Raw genomic sequence first — 19,239 nt, 5'->3', positions numbered from 1 at the left:
TGAATAAAAACGGAACAGCCATCCTACATATTATACATTGCGCAACCAAAATGATACAATATAATATGTGTATGCGCTACATATGTACAAATGTTGGTTATATTTTTTAAACTTATTTTTCGAATACGCATTTAATAAACAAGAAAAATAAGCTTCAAAGTATTTGGGGGAAAATAAAATAAAAAACTTATAAATAATTTGTTGACTATTATGTAACAAAACATACAATATTTACATTTATATCGACAGATTCGTTAACACAATATATACAGGGTTTTCTTGTGATTAAGTACCTAATTATTAAAATATCACTCGTCGACATTTATAATCCCGAATCGTCCATAAAAAAAGAAATTTGATACATCAAATTTAAAATATCATTATCTGGGTCCAGTTGCATCAAAAGTTCAAAGTGGTCAGTTTTTATTATTTTTTTCGTACATTTTCAAGAAACTTCGCCTAATTTTTACCGCGTGAAAGAAAACATTTTTTATATCCAATTTACCACAGCCCTGAACTTCGTTTGTCTGAAAATGAGACGTTTTGCGTCCTATAGGACAAACGGCACGTATTACGTTACCCCGCCATACTTCTATGCAATGTTCGTTAGAAGCGCACTCAACGGGCATGACGTGTGACGCCAGTGACGTGACGCCTACTGCAAGCTGTTTTGTTCCTGCTCGTTTTTAAACCCGAATATTATGAATGAAAACGTGTTATTTATACATTGATAGTTATATCATTAGAATAGGGAAATATCACATACTACGAATACTGATAAAAATATATGAAATGGATTTAGAATAATCAATTGTATTTCAAAATCAATATGGATTTTGTGGAGAAATGTTTTCATACATAAATGTAAAAAAGGAATTCAATAAAAATACGTTTGTAGAAAAACGCGACGTGTTTGACCTTAGCTGTTGTGACGTCAAGATTCTTGAAATTATTCTATACACATTTCAATGGCAGGAACAAATAAACATGAATTGTGGCGTATTAGGGACGTGGCCGTGAAATTACTGTTTTTGCGGGAATTCAAAATAACAAAAGTATTTTTTATGCTAGGTACTAATAAGCCATTTTTTTACTGGACAGTATTTCATAGACCTTTATTACTTCTTTAAAAATGTTTTTAAAAAAGTGATATTTCCCTATTGTAAAAATTCACTTTGCATATTCAATTTATTTTTTTTATTTAGATTTGTGAAAATACTCTATTTCATTTTTGGTCGAAATAGGTGGTATTGTTTTTTTTCCTTGCAAACAATTATTTATTTTGTCTAAAACGTAACAACTATTTACCTCAAAAATTTTTAATTTAATTTTTTAACGCAACTGACCTTTATGTAATTAATCCCAAATATTTATTTTACGTAAGTACACATTTTTTTGGACAAAATCAATCAATCTGTTTCTGTTCTGCCCAATCACACAATGGTTGCATTACATTGAAAGGGTAAGAGATTTACCGATGTTTCTCGATATTCATTTAACTCGGATTATTTATCACGAAATTTAAATACATTTGCTAAACTTTTCAGTTGTCTTTGTTTGTTACACAGTCAATAATGTTACCGACAAATTCATACGAGTATTAACATTTAAGTAAGGGACATTCGAAATTACTTTTCTACAAACATTTGTGCCCAAATCTCATATCGTCTAATCGCAATACGGGTCCAGATTTTGAATAAATTCAATGTTGATTGATATTCCTAAAATAAGCAACTAAATGTGTAATATCATCGATATGATAACACAAAAGTATTTGAGTGTAGATATAATATCTACAAATGGAGATCGAGACTACAACAATGCTAGGGTTGATTATTATCTATGTGTACATAAGTATTTATTTATTTTTATTGTCACGATTCATTTTTGTTCGTAAAAATCACAAATTAAAAGAACATACTGAACAGGGGGCAGTATAATTTTTATTCAGGATAAGAATAGTGTATAGGTTACATTATTGTTATTAAATAAGTCACTAAAAAACATAGTAGTTTTTAGAGTAGATCTGAATCCAGTTCGAATAGAAAAAAAATACGTACATTAAAATAAAAATGGTTTTAATTTTGAATAAGTTATAAGTTAAGGGTTTTTTACATACCCGCGCGTCTTGGTCCTTAAAAATTCACAAAATATAAGGACGAAAAAACAAAAAAAGGAATAATAATTACTATAGGTAGATTATAAATTTCACTTGACGAGTAGGTAGTTTTTTTTTAAATCCGAATAAATTGAAAAAATATATTACTTTTTAAATGGTTATTTTTAAAAGACGAATACAACTATAAAATGCATAAAAACGAGATCATTTTTGTTTTGGCGGAAGAGTCGTAGGATACGCGTATAATATATTTGTTAAATATTTATGATTAATATTGTTTTGATAATTGTACGCAAAATATGTACCTCACCAGTGATTTTAATATGGATTACATGTCATGGTCGTTTTAGCTCATTTTAACAAAAGAGTTTAGAGTAAAATCATACCTCAAATTCAGTCTTTATTAATAGTACTTGTATTCGTAACAATTATTGTTATTAGACTGATGAATACATTAATTTGTCATCGTGTAGAGATCTCAACCAAAGAAATTTTCTAATGGTCACGGGGAATAACCTAGTTTTATGAGAATTACTATATTAAATTTACTTAATATCGTCAGGTACCTTCTTAATAAATATTTTATATCTAATGTAATACAATTATGTTGTTTTTATACTAACCAATAATGAATGACCTAATTGCTTGTATGTAATTATAATTTACATATTTATTATTTTTCTATTAATTATTTATAATATTAAATGTTTTACGCTAAAATCTAATATATACGTGATCATTTATTGTCTTTAGGTTGTATACACGGCGTTTCAGGGCCAGACCTCGAAACTTCAGATGAACATTCCTCATGGTAAACTTTTAAAAAATTCCTAAAATATTTTTTTCCAAAAACACATTTTTTCATTTTTCAAATTTGAAAATGGAGTAAATCGGAAATGAATATCTCAAGGATAAAATTAGTTTCTCGGATTAGCATCCCTTCTACAAACCTCTACCCCTCTCCTACCCTGCCCTGATCCGCGGCCGGTGCGTATCGCTTCGTTGATCAAATACGTTTATCTTTACTTTTTTGTAGGGGAGGTGTAAGGGTTTGTGAAAGGGATGCTAGTCCGATAAATTGAAGATTGACTCTATTTTTAATTGTAAAAAAAAACGTAAAAAGTTATGGAAAAAAAATCTTAGAATTTTTTGTTTCGCGAGGTTTCGCGAAGACCGCAAAATTTCGCGATCTGGCCCTGAAACGCCGTAAATATATATGTAGGTACTAGCAAAACTCTCAAGGTAATATTAAGTGAGTATTTTTTTAGTATAATTCAATAAAATTTTGACAAAATGAACACTTAGAAGGTCTTCATTTAAGTACTTTTTTAAAAAGCAAATATGAATTGTACAATGATTACCTAAATAAATTCAAAGTTGATCGGGTATTGAGAACTATTTACTAAAATTTGCAACTGTTAAAAATGTTATTATTTTATGAAAACGGAAAAAAATTACATATTTTTTTGTGAAATATCATCACATATTTAAAATATTTTTACTGGGTACCATATATGGGTTTATAATTTTAAATCAATGCTTTGTTTGTATTTTAGATTTTATTGTAATCCAAACTCTTTACTAATAAGATTTTCTAAAACTGAATTATGTGTTGATTATGCTAGAGAAAATGGTTTCATATTAAGCTTACGTATTAGTTAATCCACAAAGTTATATATTACGAAATGCGAGGTAATGAACAAGACAACCTTTATTATAATCGTTTGATGTATAAATTGTTTATGTTTTTAACAACTAGTATTTTTAGTATCAAACCAAATTTAATAACTCTGTAAAACCAAATTAGTGCGACATGAACATAAGTAGGCACAAAATAATATTTGATTCCGCAGTTTGATGAGTAAGGTATTATTTATGGGGTAGGTATATAGTACGAAGGATAACATTTATATTTAAAAAAAAACATATCTACACAGTACCCGTAAACTGTTAAATATATTACGATGAAATGAATTATTTTAGTGACAGTTGACTGAGAAGGAATTATTGTCACAAATCAATACTTATATACATTCAAGATTTTCTTTAATAACTTGTAGACTAACAATAAAATAAAGTAATAATTAGAATCAAGTTACTTAGTGAGAAAATAATGGTGTTAATTATAAAAGCCTAATGCACGCGCGGTTACAATATAAATGAATATATTTATTATAAGACACCATCTGACTTATTACCCGATTGTGCAAGGTATTGAGATTCAATGAAAACTATGTCAAGATGATTCAAGAGATTTTCACGTCATTCATAATTATTTCTTCATTGACTGGCACTCGTATTAAGTCGGGAGAAAAATTAATCGTCTCTTCGTTTCCGAAGTTTGCCTTCAGTCTGTATAGTCTTAGAAACACTCTCGACACACTCGGCCAGGGAAGGCTCTCCCTCCGCCCCGTCCTCGTCTCCCGCCGACACCCGCGACAGCGCCATGATGTAGGAGCACGCTATCCGGAGCACGGACAGCTTGGACAACTTCTGGTTGTGCGAGTAGGCGGGGATGGACCGCCGGAGGGTGTCGAAGGCGGCGCTGATGGTGTGCACTCGCGTCCTCTCGCGGGCGTTCGCCTCGATCCGTCGCTCGCGGGTCATGTTCTTGTAGTTGCGTTGCTCCCTCGGCGGGGGCGGCGGCGGAGGGGGCAGCGCCGGCTCCGCGGGCGCGCCGCGACCCAGGAGCGCCTCCACGCTGAGGAAGCCCCCGGGCGGGCGCGGCAGCACGGCGGGGTGCGGCGGGACCCGGCCCTCCGCCCAGGCCTCCGCCGAGTAGCGCTCCCGCTTGGCGGGCGGGTCGGCCGCGACCGGGCCGGCCGGCGCCCCCTTCCGCTTGCTCCTGGCCGCGGCGGAGCAGCCCATCTTGAGGCCGGAGTCGTCCGAGTTGGAGCGGGCGCTCTCCTCGGAGTCGTCATCCTCTCCTCCCGAACAGAAGCCCGCGTCCTTCTCGGGCGTCTTGGGCGACGCTAGGTCTGAAACAAAACAGGAAGCCGTTAAAATAAAGCTATTATTTTTAAAAATATCATTGTATTATTAGAGAGAGGAGTAAACAGATAATAAGCGATGTTATGTTTATGGTTAAACAGATGTGCGCAGAGTACAGTAGGCGGCGGCGGGTGGCGGTTTGCCAAGGGAGTCCAGATGTCCGACGGATTCAGACGGCGACGGCGGCGCCCGATGGCATTACGCTAACTAGTTACATACATATTTTTCCATATTATGTACGAAGGTATATATTACATGTCATGTATCTCTGCGTATCAGGGACGCAGTTGTTTCATATATAATATTTAAAAATATTTATTATCTGTTAGTTGTTTCATTTTATTTTATTTCGGCCATTCTAACTAACTGTCTTGGCGCCAATGACGCGCCTCTGAAAGTATTGAAATTATCATCGTCCTTTGATCGACGGCTTTATACAGCGTTACTTGCGGACACTTTGAAAGGCCCGTGATTATAAAAAAGCTCCCATAGTGACACACGCGCAAATTGTTGAGAAATGAGTGTTTTCAATCCACACTCTGAAAAACACAAATAGTAATTATTGCAACCTCAAGACGGCTCCTTTCCCACACAACTTTCCAGCAGATGCGGGGGATTAAAAAACGCATTTATTTAATAACTACATAAAAGGGTACCTACGTAGAACCTGTTTCTGTGAGCCGCGAATTGGGTTGTGGGATGGACCGAGAGAGAGAATTGTGTGCAAAACTATTTGCTTGTTTTATCGGTCTGGCAAAGCGGTCTATCGCTTCTGTTTATCGGGTATCATTTAGGTACCTATCACCATTCACCATACATAATAGCAAACGCATAAATCTTATAGTCTTATTATTCTGTTTCCGAAGATACAACATAAGTAGATAGGTAAAATAAAACATAATAGGATAAATAGGAACTGCAACTGTAGAGAAACATCGACCTTACAATACAACAACGATTTGATTTAATTGTTGAATAAACATTTGAGATCAGTGAGCGATAACTTCTTCGAGCACTCTCTGTATGGTATTTTCTGCTACTTAACATTATAATATAGCAAAAATTCAACCCTCAAATAATTAGAAGAATTTCAATGATAATCTTTATGAAATATATTTGGGTAACGAGTGTGTAGTAGTTTTATATTGGTAGTTGATGATGCATACTGTATTTTATATTTACACGAGTATGTACACCTCTAAGTTTTGTATGTGCGCAAGATGTCCCGTCCGTCGAGTTATCCCAGTCGCTACAGGTGAGTGCTAACGAAGTCGAATTCCTAAATTTAATAACACCTTTTTACCTGTTATCCCGACGATCGGCAAGATAAAAAAACCGATCCGGAGAATCTTGACAGTTATGCATTCGGGGCGGTGCGTGTAGCGGTGTGCGTCAGATGTCTGATCAGGGAACTGGCTGTGTGTGAGAGAGACTCGAGACGTAGCGCATTTCCATACGGCGGATGTATTGAAACAGATCAAATTCGGACCGCGAAGAAAAAGTAACATCGTATAATAGCTGTATATTTACATCAAGTTAGATATTCAACCGAGCTTTTTGTCGAGTGGCCGGCATCGGTTGCGGGACAGCGGTGTCCAGTCGGGTCGGTGGGAATATTTTTAGGTGATGGGCAAAGGCGCCGCCCGAGACGCCGAGACACGCTGCGCCGGGGGGCCCCCTCCGCCCCCCGATCCCGGGAGGAATGTGGGAACACGAGCAACCTATCCACCAATGCTACCTTCACACAATAATATACCTACTGTTCACTTACAATAGGTACGTTATTTTGTGAAGACAAACACCGCTTTAAAACAATATTACTTTATTATTTTTTAGCAGTTAAGTTATGAAATGTTGCGTCAAAATGACTGAAAATGGAGATATCAACATGTGCTTCGAGAGATTAAACTTTTAGACAAACTGATTGGGGTAGAAGAGAAATTAAAAATATGTATTTAGTACCTACTATAACTTTACGGACGTACCTACGACAAATCGTTAACTTTTAGTTAATTTTGTTAATTTTTAATAATTTTGGTTGTCCATGTTTATTCCTTATTTGTATATTGCTGTTTTTGGTTTCATATACCACTGGTTCTATCAGCCTTAAATCATGACTTTCTTTCCATACATATTCCTTATTCTGAAATCGAAATCTCTTGAATCTTATTTCGCCAAGATCAGAAGAAGATAATTTAACATTTTGCGAACAGATATAATAAAAAAATGTCGAATATAATCAACGTAGGTACAATAAAACGATGTTATGAATTGAGATGTTAAGTTTTGTGATTATTATTTCGAATGACTCCAAAATAAAGTATTTAATAATTGAAAGGACGGAAAAAAACTGTTTCATGTTGTGTGATTTAAGGTAAAATAACAACATGAATTTATTATTTATTAACATATATTGATATCAGTACTATATATGTTCCTTTTTCATTTTTGGTTGGAAAATACTTTGATAATTAAAAAACCATTGTTTATATTTATGAGATGTTGTGGATTGGAATGTAAAAATAGTAAAACGAAAATTTCCAAAATGTCGCATGAATAAAACAAAATGAACAATAAATACACAATAGGACACGTGCATTAAACAGCTATTTCAAGCTTTTAAGCTTCCGACTATTGGAAAAATAATGTGAATAATTTTACGTGTTTGGACTCTGAAATGATTGACCATTAATTACTGAAAGTGTTTGTTACTGATAAGATGACGCGTGTGCGGCCACCTTTATTGTTTGTTTATAATACAATATAATGGTCTTCGTGGGCAGAGGGTTAACAGTGGACGGCGGGAGGCCTGAGGAGGGGTTGGAGAGGGGACACAGGAGGGGGGATTAGTGGCGCCAGCTAGGCAGGGCCGAACAGCGATTCATTCATTCATTAATTCACTTTAATGTGTACCGAATTTGAAAAATATGGTTTTAGGCATTGTTTTAGCTAATCTTGAAGATTCAATGAAGTTATGAAAAAATTGCGGAGAATTTACCAAAGATAAATATGAATATTTGTGTAGGTATATTGTCAAATTGAATTGAAAATTTAGTGAATATTGTGTAAACCTAGTCCGCTCCTTTATAAGTTTAGCACATTGGGCTAAAAATGAAATGTTTTACCTATCTATAAGCAATTCTTTCATTGTAATCGAATTTTTGTGATACGAATCGGCATCTGTTTTGATTTGTATTCAATTAATTAATTTAAGTAAGCAAAAAATTTCAATAAAATCATTTCCAATACTTCCCGTTTTTATGGAATTAATCGTTCTGTAATAAAATTCTAACTAAACGCTATCAAAGTTGGATATTGTTAATTAATTAATTCATATTTATGTATAATTTTTGCGCCGTAATAAATTGTAACAGCGCGATAGGTAGTCTCCTATGTAAAAAGTGTGCAATGGACGGGGAATATGTTTTTGAACACAATCATCTCTAACTACTATTGATGGGAAAACATATTTGTAATAATAATTAAACCTATGATTTTCTTGGTATTCCGAGTATCTTTACTGTATCTGATTGACGTCGCGTCGCACAGTGTTTTGACCCATACAAGCTACAAGATAAAAAGTCACTTTTGAATTCTTAAACGATGACGTCATGGGGGCATTACCAGATAGTTAGTGTGACGATTGTAAGCCTAATTGGGGTGATTAATGCTTAGGGTGATTCATACCAGAATATGAAAGTCGGATAATTGGTTTTTAAAAGCCTAATTACATTTATTTGCATTTTGGCGTCCGACGTGTAAAGGTTATTTATCAAGTTTAAAGTTTTTTATTTCGATTTTTAAAAAAATGGAAGCTATTTTGGAAGGTATGTTGTATGGTTTTTTTTTAAATATTTTAATGTATTTCATTTAGGTATTTAAAAAAAACAATAATTTAACTCATGTATTTTTCAGTAGTTAAAAAAATATCAATTTCTAACTTCTCGAGAATTTATCTCGGAGAGTATATCAAAGTAGCAAAATATTATTTTTATTTTTCAATAGACCAATTTATTGTTAATTCATTACAGTTTCGATATTTTACCGCACGAAGTTGCATCTATCTTATTTTCGTATTTTACAGGTACCAGATACGAGATTTACAGGCGAGAATTGTACGTGATGTGGAAGAGTTTGACGAAGAAAGAAAGGCTTCAAGGAGTGTTAAATAATATTGTTAGTAAATTTGAAGTCGGTGAACTCAGTGCAAGTGGTGAAAATCTGTTAAAAAATAAAATTAAGCTTATTTGTTTAAATATAAGCAGAAAATGGACCGAATCTGGCTGTAAACTAGATAGATTTGTTAAAAAAAAAATTGAGTGGCTCGACGGTAGTGAAAATATTTTGATATGTGAAAACTTTCGACAAAGTCCTTCAGTAGACATGAATGAACCATCTACGTCTACTGGAAGGCCCGCAAAGGATTTTGGGGCATGCAGTGATCAGTGCAAAAGGACAAAAGTGCGTGATTTAGTGAGTACGAAGACATCTGAAGAACTTTCGTTTGCCACGCAGGTATCTATTCGAGCATCAGGAAAACGCACAGTTGCCGATCTCCTAAATAAATTTTTGAAAGCTACTCCCAATAAAGTAGCAAAAATACGTAGGGAACGTCAACAAGTAAACAAACAGCGGGCATTGACAATTGAGGAAGCGCTAAGTTTATACGTTGACTGTAAATTATCTTCGCATTCCTACAAAGTTATGCGTAAAAATGCCATAAAAACCGGCCACATCATATATCCGGAATTTAATAGTTTAAGAAAAGCAAAAGAAGCATGTTGCCTGAGCGAGGAATTTGTCAAAATAACGGAAACTAGTGCAGAAATTCAGCTACAAGCGATTTTAAATCATACGGTGGAACGATTGCTAAATGTAGAATCAGAAGTCTTAAAAGAAAGAGTTCCTTCAGGTTCTGTACTGACTCTTATATGCAAGTGGGGTGGAAATGGAAGCTCAGGACATAGTAATTATAAACAGAAATTTCACACAGAGCATGCAATAGATGAATTTTTATTTATTATGTCATTCGTTCCAATACAACTAAGGCTTAATGATGACCCTAATATAGTAATTTGGCAAAATTTAAGCCCTTCCTCAACCTCTTATTGTCGTCCTATTAAATTTATTTTCGCTAAAGAAACTGATATTCCTACTAAGTCTGAAATCGAAAAACTTCAAGGTGCAATTGAAAAACTTGAAAATTTTTATGTTAATATTGGAGGTGTAGTATTGTCCATAAAATTTAAAATGCTTTTAACAATGGCAGATGGTAAAATTTGCAACGTTTTGGCTGAAAATAAGTCAACCATGTCCTGTTATATTTGTGGCGCCAAACCCAGTGAAATTAACTCTATTAGTATTAATAGAGTTTCTCGATAAGAATTTTATTATTTTGGCTTATCTACATTACATTCTCTTTTTATATTTCTCAAAATACATCTATTTGAAAATCACTTATAACAAATGTTTTATTTAAAAACCTTTAAGTTTTATCATCATCATACCATATCCGCTCCCTATGTGGAGCATATGGATTCCATAATCTGCCTCCGGCCAAGCTATCGACCTCCCGTACATCCTCCCAAGTTAAGTCCACGTACCGCAACTCTGACGCAAACTGCCCACAAATTGTCAACAGTGGACGACCAGGACGCCAAGAACCTGATGCCTTGTAACATAGGCAAGCATGGTTAAGGCTCTCGGAAGGCATACGTAGTACATGGCCTTGCCAGCCAAAACGCCTTGGATGACAGTAGATACCAAGGGTTGCTGTGTCCGTTGCCTCACTTCTGTGTTCCTTACAATGTCAAACTTTTAAGTTTATTTAAACCCTTTCAGTTGTCATGTTTAACATAATAAAATCAGCTGTAAAATGGTTATTCTGACAAAACAAGTGAAGGCAGATTAGTTCTCTCGGGTGAAATCTTTATTTTATGCCCAAGTATCTAATATAATTTTCAATGATTTATTTTATAGGTTGACCGATTTATCAGTCAATAGAATTAAAGTAAAAATTTCAATTATTTATGATCCTTAAATACATTATTGGATGCAGATATCAATTTCCAGAAAATTTATTTCGTTTATTAAATAACAAAATGTGACATATTTTTTATAAAAATAATTATTATTACATATTTAATAAAAAAAACCTCTTTTTAGGATTAAATGAATCGCATACGTGAGTTAAAAGTACATTCAGAATTTTTAGTTTCTAGCTTGTATGAAACGAAACACTGTGCGTCGTGTCGTGTTGCCCACAATCCTTGAGTGCTATTCATATAAATAATGAGACTGAAAAAAGGTGTCAAAAAACGGATGAACCGTACCTACGAATAACGTGAGTCACCATCTTCTGACGCGTTTCAAGCACCTGAAAAAAGTATGTGATTTTTTTAGTACTAGGAACGATACCAGTGACCGGCAAAATCAACAGTAAGTTTATTGAGAAAAGATTACTTTAAAACATACTTACGAAAGTATTAAAAAAATCTATCTAAATATATATAATTGAATCGCCTTGTTGTGTCTCGCAAAAACTCGAAAATGGCTTGACAGATTTACGTGCGGTTTTTTGCAAAATTTTCTAATTCCCGTTCTCAAGGTTTACAAACAATAACATCTTCAATATGTTGAGTATAAAAAAAGTTACAAGCGTATATAAGTTTTCATCGATTTTCCAGGGTTGAATGCAACTGAATGTTGAATGCAAGTCGAATGCTACTGAAATGCATATTTTGAAAAATTTTGAGGATGTTGTTTTTTTGTATTTTAAAGAGTTTGAATTTTAACGTTTACAAACAACAATTATACATAATGGATACTGAATTGATTACTTTCCTTACAATTTCTTAATTTCTACATATCAATTTATTATTAATAGATTTTTAGTAATGCCTCAATAATTTTTACTGCCTTTTGATACATTTTTTAAAAACGGATACTTATACGAAGTGCACCACTGTTTGTAAGTAGACCAGAGTTTGACAGTCGCAAAAAGAATGTTATATTTCAAAACAATTAATTGATGTTTTGGAATTCAACCATAAACAAGTACCTACGTAGCTACTATAATTCACTCTTTGAATCAATCATAAACACGTACCTGGGTACTTATCAATGAAGTCTTTTTTCTTTTAACCTAACAGTTTTTGCACGTTTTCACGACACAATCAGTGATTTTTCCTTTCATTTCGAATTAAATGTCAAGGTCACGTTAAAATCTGGCTAACGGTTAAATAATGACTAAATTAGCGTTGGACATGAGTTGAGTGTCTTAATTTTAGAGGGCTCAGAGTAAAATGCAGTCAGACTTTTCTTCATTAACATGTATTCCCGTATTTTCTTCCTGGATTGTGGCACTAGAGCAGTGATTTTTGCACAATTTTAATTTGAGCACAACGAAACTTTTTAGCCAATCACATGAGGAGATAAAACGAAAAAATAACCCTTATTACGAATATATAAATAGCTCTAAAATGTCAAAAATAAATAACGTGTGTCCTTATTTACGAAAAAACGTTTGTTCAACAAGCTAATAACGGCAAGCCTACGTTCGGGCAGGGAAACGTGTGTCGGGTCCGCTAGTATATTAATAAAACACACATAATTATCGAACTCTGCATAATGTCCGTACGAGGAGTTCTCGTGGTTACGAAAAGAGCACTTCTTACTGCAAAATACAAAAAGGAATAATCAGGATGCAATCTGAAGACTGCGCTTATTTAATTTCTGCCATATTTAAAAACGTTTTATTTTTATTCAAATAAAATACGTGCAGTAAATATTTTAACGGCAATTTTAAACAAAGAGCAGTTTTCTAGCGTTTGGCAGTTTTGGCACTAAGAGTGACCAAAATATAATTTATTATTTATCTCATTTGGGTGGGTACTGTAGGTTGTAAGAAATTGCCTTAAGGCAATAAACCCCCCCTTTAATATGTAAAAATAAAAAAATTCAGTACAGGTAAAAAAAGGGTTAAAATAAATAAATACAAATTCGAACTTCGAATATTCGAATTCAAAATCGAGCCGGGTTGTGGTCCCGTGGTAGTATTGTAGACTCACGGGCCAAAGGTCCAAGGCTCAAATCCCACTCTACCACAACTTGATTTCCATTTTTCCAGCACAAGTTATTAACGACTTTTACGAAATGATCTGAAATTTTAAATATTTGAGTCAATATAAGAACTCAAGTATTTCTCTTTTTATTAAAAATAATATACATATATATAAAGGCAGGTAGTTAAGTAATTCTATTTATTCGTTTGATTTCACGTTGATAAATTATTAATATTTGAGTCAAGTTGTGATCCCGCCTGTGGACCGGTTAATTTTGCAGATTTCGAATTCGAATCGAAGGAGCAAGGCAAATAAAAACTCTTTGTAAATCATTTTTTTCTGGCACGATCGTTTACGACTAATTTAATAGTAACGAAATTAAAATATGGTGAAACGTAAAAATTGCCATTAGTTTGGATTTATTTTTTGGAAATAAGTGCCAAGCGGTGGTCGCGTAGGCGGCAAGTGTGAGTAATAAGTAAAGTGTGAAATAAACTAGCTCTAACATGTTACGGCAGTGTCAATCATTACAGACAGGGTACACGCTGCGAACGTCTTCCGTCTTCCGTATATACAGCTGCAGACGGGGGCGATTATTTGTGGAATGGGAATGGTACTGTGGCACAAAAACACACGACACATAACATGACCACATGACCACTTGATCAGTAGCCAGTAGGTATAGGTAACCAGTGACCAGCGCCTCGATTACAATGGGAAGTTCTATAAAGCAAAACCGCTATTTGTGTACGAAACTGTATCAAACATTTAAAGTATCTTCATCGGTTACCTCTAATTGAACATGTTTAGAAGAAAAAATTGTATGCATATTCTGCTTTTCATACAGAAAACTTAATTTTACTTTGTAGATAAAATTGAAGATAAATGTTAACTTCCCATTATAATCGGGGCCCAGGCCCCAGGTCTGGGCAGGCACTGAACATGGACAGACACGCGTAAATATACAGGGTGTTCTTTAAACCCTGTCACATCCGAAACCACGATGATCAGTATGAGAAAGAAGACATATTGGCAAATTAACATATTTTTTTAGAAATACTAAAATCTTAAAAAATAAAATATTGAAAAAAAACAAATGGTTGCTTACTTCTGTAGGGGAGACGCGAGGGGGGCGCGGCCTTGCGGTTCAGACTCCCTCCTCCCCCCCCTCGTTTCTTTCCTGCAGAAGTAAGCAGCCATTTGTTTTTTTCTACATTTTATTTTTGAAGATTTTAGTCGTTCTAAAAAAATATTTTAATGTGCCAAAAAATATTTTAATGTCTTCTTGCTCATACTGATCATTGTGGTTTCGGATGTGACAGGGTTTAAAGAACACCCTGTAGATTTATATCTAAAGAAAAATGGAGATGGGAATAAAATTTCTCAGCAATGAATAATAATTTTGAATGATTTTTAGGTACTTTGTGTTAGTTTTTTAAACATTCATATTTTTATTTATTTTCTTATACAAACTTTATTCGCACATAATTAGTCTAATTACTAAAAGGTAATATTTTCCAACAAACCATCTAAAATAAAAGCCATATTTTTGTCGTGTTGGGATAAGATTTGATATTAGTTCAAACAAACCATCACGCCGTTTCCCCGTAAGAGTAAGCAGAGAGGATAGAACGCCATATCACTCTGTCTTTGCATACATATCTCGTTTCCTCGCGCACGTATGCACGCGCGCCGATTTTTTCGACTATAGTCAAGTCCATCTTCAAATATTTGTTGGATTTGGTCATGCCATGTCATTCTCGGTCTTCCTTTATTTCTGCATCCATCAACATTCGCATCATTTTTAGCCGTCCTTTGCTGTCCATTCGCTCTACATGTCCAAATCAACGCAGAGCTCCTATCTTGATGTTGTCGATAATGCTATCTTAGCCTTACATAATGTATGGATCTCGACATTTGTGCATATATCGTTCATAGTTTTACTACACATTCGCCCGAGAGATTGCATTTCGGCAGCATTGAGCCTACTTTCATCCCTGTTTTTCCAAGTCCATACCTACTTCACTCCCATACATCAGGGTTTGCACCAGGATTCCAATTTATACTGATAATTTTGTCTCTTGCGATAACATTTATTTAAGTGCACCGTTCACCCAGTTCCCGGCATTTCCCCTTCTTTCAATATTTTTCTCAGTTATTTCATCCCTACTAAACATACTTTCCAGATACACAAATTTCTCTACCTGTTTCAGTATAACCCCGTTCACAGTGATTTCACATTTAGTCATACTTTCATTTCTTTCAGAAACCATCACATTCGATTTATCGCATTCATCTGCAAAGCGCTTCCCTTGCATACACCGCAGACTTTTGTTACCAAGAATAGCAGGTCCGTTGCAGGTTTGTTGTTAACTAAATTATCAGTTCATGGCAGTTATTTAGAATTAAGTAGGTCATGTTTATTAAATAATACGCTATGAAGATTACTTACATGAGATTTATTTTTCACCGAGTTTACAGAGGTAAGAACAATTTATAATCAAGAGCCCTAGTGATGAAACGGCGCGTATTCGTCGACAGGCCGTCGGCGCGGAAAAAAGAGCAATCTCTCTTGTGTTCTTATTTTATAAAGTTCTGACACCGTCTTCTGTTGGCTGGACTTGTATTTCGTGGATGTTCAGGCACATGACTACCCTTCCAGCTGATAGCGATAAAGCTAGGCTTCATGTGACCACAGTGAAAAAAATAGATAGAATAGAACTAGCAATATGTGTATATCTGGCTTGCCGACCCTTCATATACTGAGCCCACTCCTAGTACAAGCAGAATTTGCCAGAGTGTTTATTGTGCCATTTTTGTAACATTGTATGTATAAACTAATAAATGAATAAAAATAATTAAAAAAATGAATAAAATAAATTCATTAATTTTACACTAGTTTTCAATAGGAATGATGACATAAAAGGAGAGGAAGAGAAGAGTTCTTGAGAGATGTTATGTTTTATAAATTGAAAATATAAGTTTACCCACAATGAGTTGTGTAACTCATCGACTCTTGGAAATGTAATGCATAAACATTGTTATATTATATGTTTATTAAAAAATATTTTTTAACCCTTATACTGCTAAACAACGATATATCGTTGTTGTTAATCCCTATCATAAAGTTCTAACTAGACTGATGCTGACGTCATAATCCCCAAAAGGGTAAATGAATTCGGGAACTGCTTGTTGCACTTAACTGTCAGTGGTATAAAACATTTTCAAAACATAAAAATTACTTATTCGACGGGTTGTTATTTAGTTTCGTACCTATTTCAGGCCTACGGAAAATTTAATACAAAAAATATTTTCTTGCGCGCAGTAAAAATTTAAGCATTAAATTGTACAGCAAAGTTTCTTGAAAATGAATAAAAAATAATTTAAAATATTTTAATGAAAACGAACAACTTTGAACGACGTCACTTGTTCATATGAATCAACCAATGATAAGAGGGTTGTTTAAGATTTCCGGTTTGCTAATCGTCAATAAACCAATCAACAGAACTAACCGAGAAGAAGCGGAAGATACCTTGCGACGTCACACGCGGATTAATGTCAGAAATACAAAACTTTAAAAGATCGTAGCGCTGAAAATACGATACATAAAAATTGAAAAAAAAGGTTCGTCTATTAACAATTTATTTTTTTAAACCACTAAACATACTCATTATAAATTTACTTGTGATGTTTAAATTCACAGTGCTTTAAAGAAAATAGAAACGACTAAACACAGGAAACTTCTAGCTAGTCGGGACCTGAAACAGTGATTTTTTTACATTCCAGAAACAGTGAAATAAAGAATAAATCAATGTTAATAGTAAGATTTTTTATCACTTATATGACATCTGAGGAAAATAATTATATTCGGTGTTTTCCCCGCTATTAAACCCGATTCAGTGATTACGAAAATATTGATGTACTTCCGTAATGAATAACTAATTGTATACTTTACCTTTAATATAAAAATTCTTATCTAGTGAGGTCCCTATATCACCGGAAAACCCCATAATTAAGAATATAAACAAATAAGTAAAGAGCCATAAAACATAAAAATAATTCACCATGGAACCTAATGATCGTCAATTAGGAGGTTTGAATATTAAAAAAATCATTTGTTAATTTATTATAATGGGTACCCACAGTAATGGGAAATCAAAATGTTTTAGCTGTTCATTAGGTAGTAAATATTACTCTACTAACAAAACGTAATTATTACTATACAAACTCTATTCTACAAACTATTCTACAAAGAAAACTTAAATGAGGTATATCAGCTCGATATTGATCCAAAAATACTTCAGAAAAAGCTTCTTTGATTTCGTGCTCTTCGTAAGAGTCATATTATAAATTATTATCACTATCACTTTAAAAAATATCATTATTGTCTAATTCACTTTCGGAATGGGTTCAGCTGCTAAGCCTCTGAGTTTCTCGGCGAGATACTATTATTTCTTTATCACTTTTACTATCCGTTATCATTTTGAATGATATATTTTGTAAATTTATTCATTATAAAAAGGACGCTTTGCAGAGTTAAATTGTTAGTTAAAGTAACAAAGTAAGATTAAAAATATATATAAATGTAAAAAATATGTAATTTACCTCAGCTGTTTGTAATTTCGGCAACTGTTGTCTATCTCGCTCAATCCATTATGCGTGAACTAGCTATTAGTGAAACGGAATATTTTTCTTAGAAGAGATATCAATTTGTGAGACAGTTGTACAAAAACATTATTTTTTTAATTAAAATTGTATTATGACAACTACCAAGAAATAATATCACTTAGTACATTTACCGGTTTACAAATTTCAAGATATATTTTACTCAATTTTTGTTTAGCATGCATTTATGGAAGTGGTAGGTTTGATAATATATAACAGAGCACTTTGCCCCGCAATCAACAAAAAAAACTATCATAATTATTTCGTTTCAATAATAACAATGCGCCTTGAGATTGCAGTACGAGATCAGTTTTGTTTGTTTTTATTTTCAATTTAGAAAGGGTTTACAACCGCTGTACAAAAATTGTCTATTTGCGGCACGAATTTTCTATCTTGCTCACTCCATTGAGTTTGAACTAGATATTTATGAAATGGAAGATTTTTCTTGGAATTGCTTTTAATTGATAAAACAGTAGTGTGTTTGGAAAACAACGTATTCGATAAAATATTTTTGAAATGTATAAATAAGAGGATTTCTGATTAGATTCTTGAAAAACTGCGTAGCAGCGTAAGGGTTAAATAAAGTTTTCACGGGGCTTGCCACCCGTCATCAGTGAGCGCTTTATACGATGTGTAATATTAATTATTTGTCGGTTCAAAGTTTATTTTTTCAATATATCCATTTGTTGATTTTAGTGAATCAAGAGCTGCAACCGTTTATCGATTTTGATGTGAAGGAATTTTTCCGATGACGGCATTTTAAACGACCAGAAACCCTTCTTAAAAAGAGTTTTCCGGATATAAATCCCATTTAAATAAAATATCCGGAAGGTTTTATCTATTACTTTGTTCTTACACACTTACTCATGATACTACAAAACCCTACTCGTTACCGTGTGGTTTGATTGCGGTTAGTCAGTTTGTTCCTTCTTTCTTCTAATCCTCTGCCGATTGTGGTGTGACGAAGTGATAATATATTGATCTTGAAAATAAGACTAACGAGCTTATTTTATGAATACACCATACGCACCCGTATAGTCTTAATGCAAACAATACTGAATAACATAACAGAAATAACCGAACTCCAGTTTGAGAGTTGAATACAATGAATACGTACCTACGGACAATGTTTTGTAAAGACGGTTTTACATATATAGGTTTCTTACGAACGTAAAACAAGCATAATTGCTGCACATATATACATCCAACAAACACAACAATAAATAATGATATTGTTATCGTAATTATATGTCATGATTTCGAAATTTTTTTAACCTTTTTTATTAATTAAACTTTAAATATTATTTTCCACTTTCTCAACCAAAAACAAAATACTGCAGAAAGAATACATTAATCCCAATTACAAATAAATTTAACCTCAAAAATATTTTGTATAAATTT

At 33.7% G+C, this 19,239-nt stretch overlaps 1 protein-coding gene across 1 annotated transcript in view; it reads right to left on the bottom strand.

Moving 5' to 3' along the window:
- Positions 1–441: 441 nt before the first annotated feature.
- Positions 442–19,239, bottom strand: part of net (atonal bHLH transcription factor 8-like protein net) — a 53,459-nt gene continuing 34,661 nt past the window's right edge. Inside the window, exon 2 of the mRNA XM_088230709.1 lies at positions 442–5,097. Within this exon, the coding sequence (XP_088086835.1) occupies positions 4,436–5,097 (662 nt within the window). The 3' untranslated portion in view covers positions 442–4,435. The remainder of the gene's footprint in view (positions 5,098–19,239) is intronic.

The sequence above is a fragment of the Micrasema longulum genome, unplaced genomic scaffold (assembly GCF_059751315.1).
Source record: "Micrasema longulum isolate JH-2025_06_02 unplaced genomic scaffold, ASM5975131v1 h1tg000066l, whole genome shotgun sequence".
Classification (NCBI taxonomy): domain Eukaryota; kingdom Metazoa; phylum Arthropoda; class Insecta; order Trichoptera; family Brachycentridae; genus Micrasema; species Micrasema longulum.
This window is presented reverse-complemented; position numbering and strand designations above follow the sequence as displayed.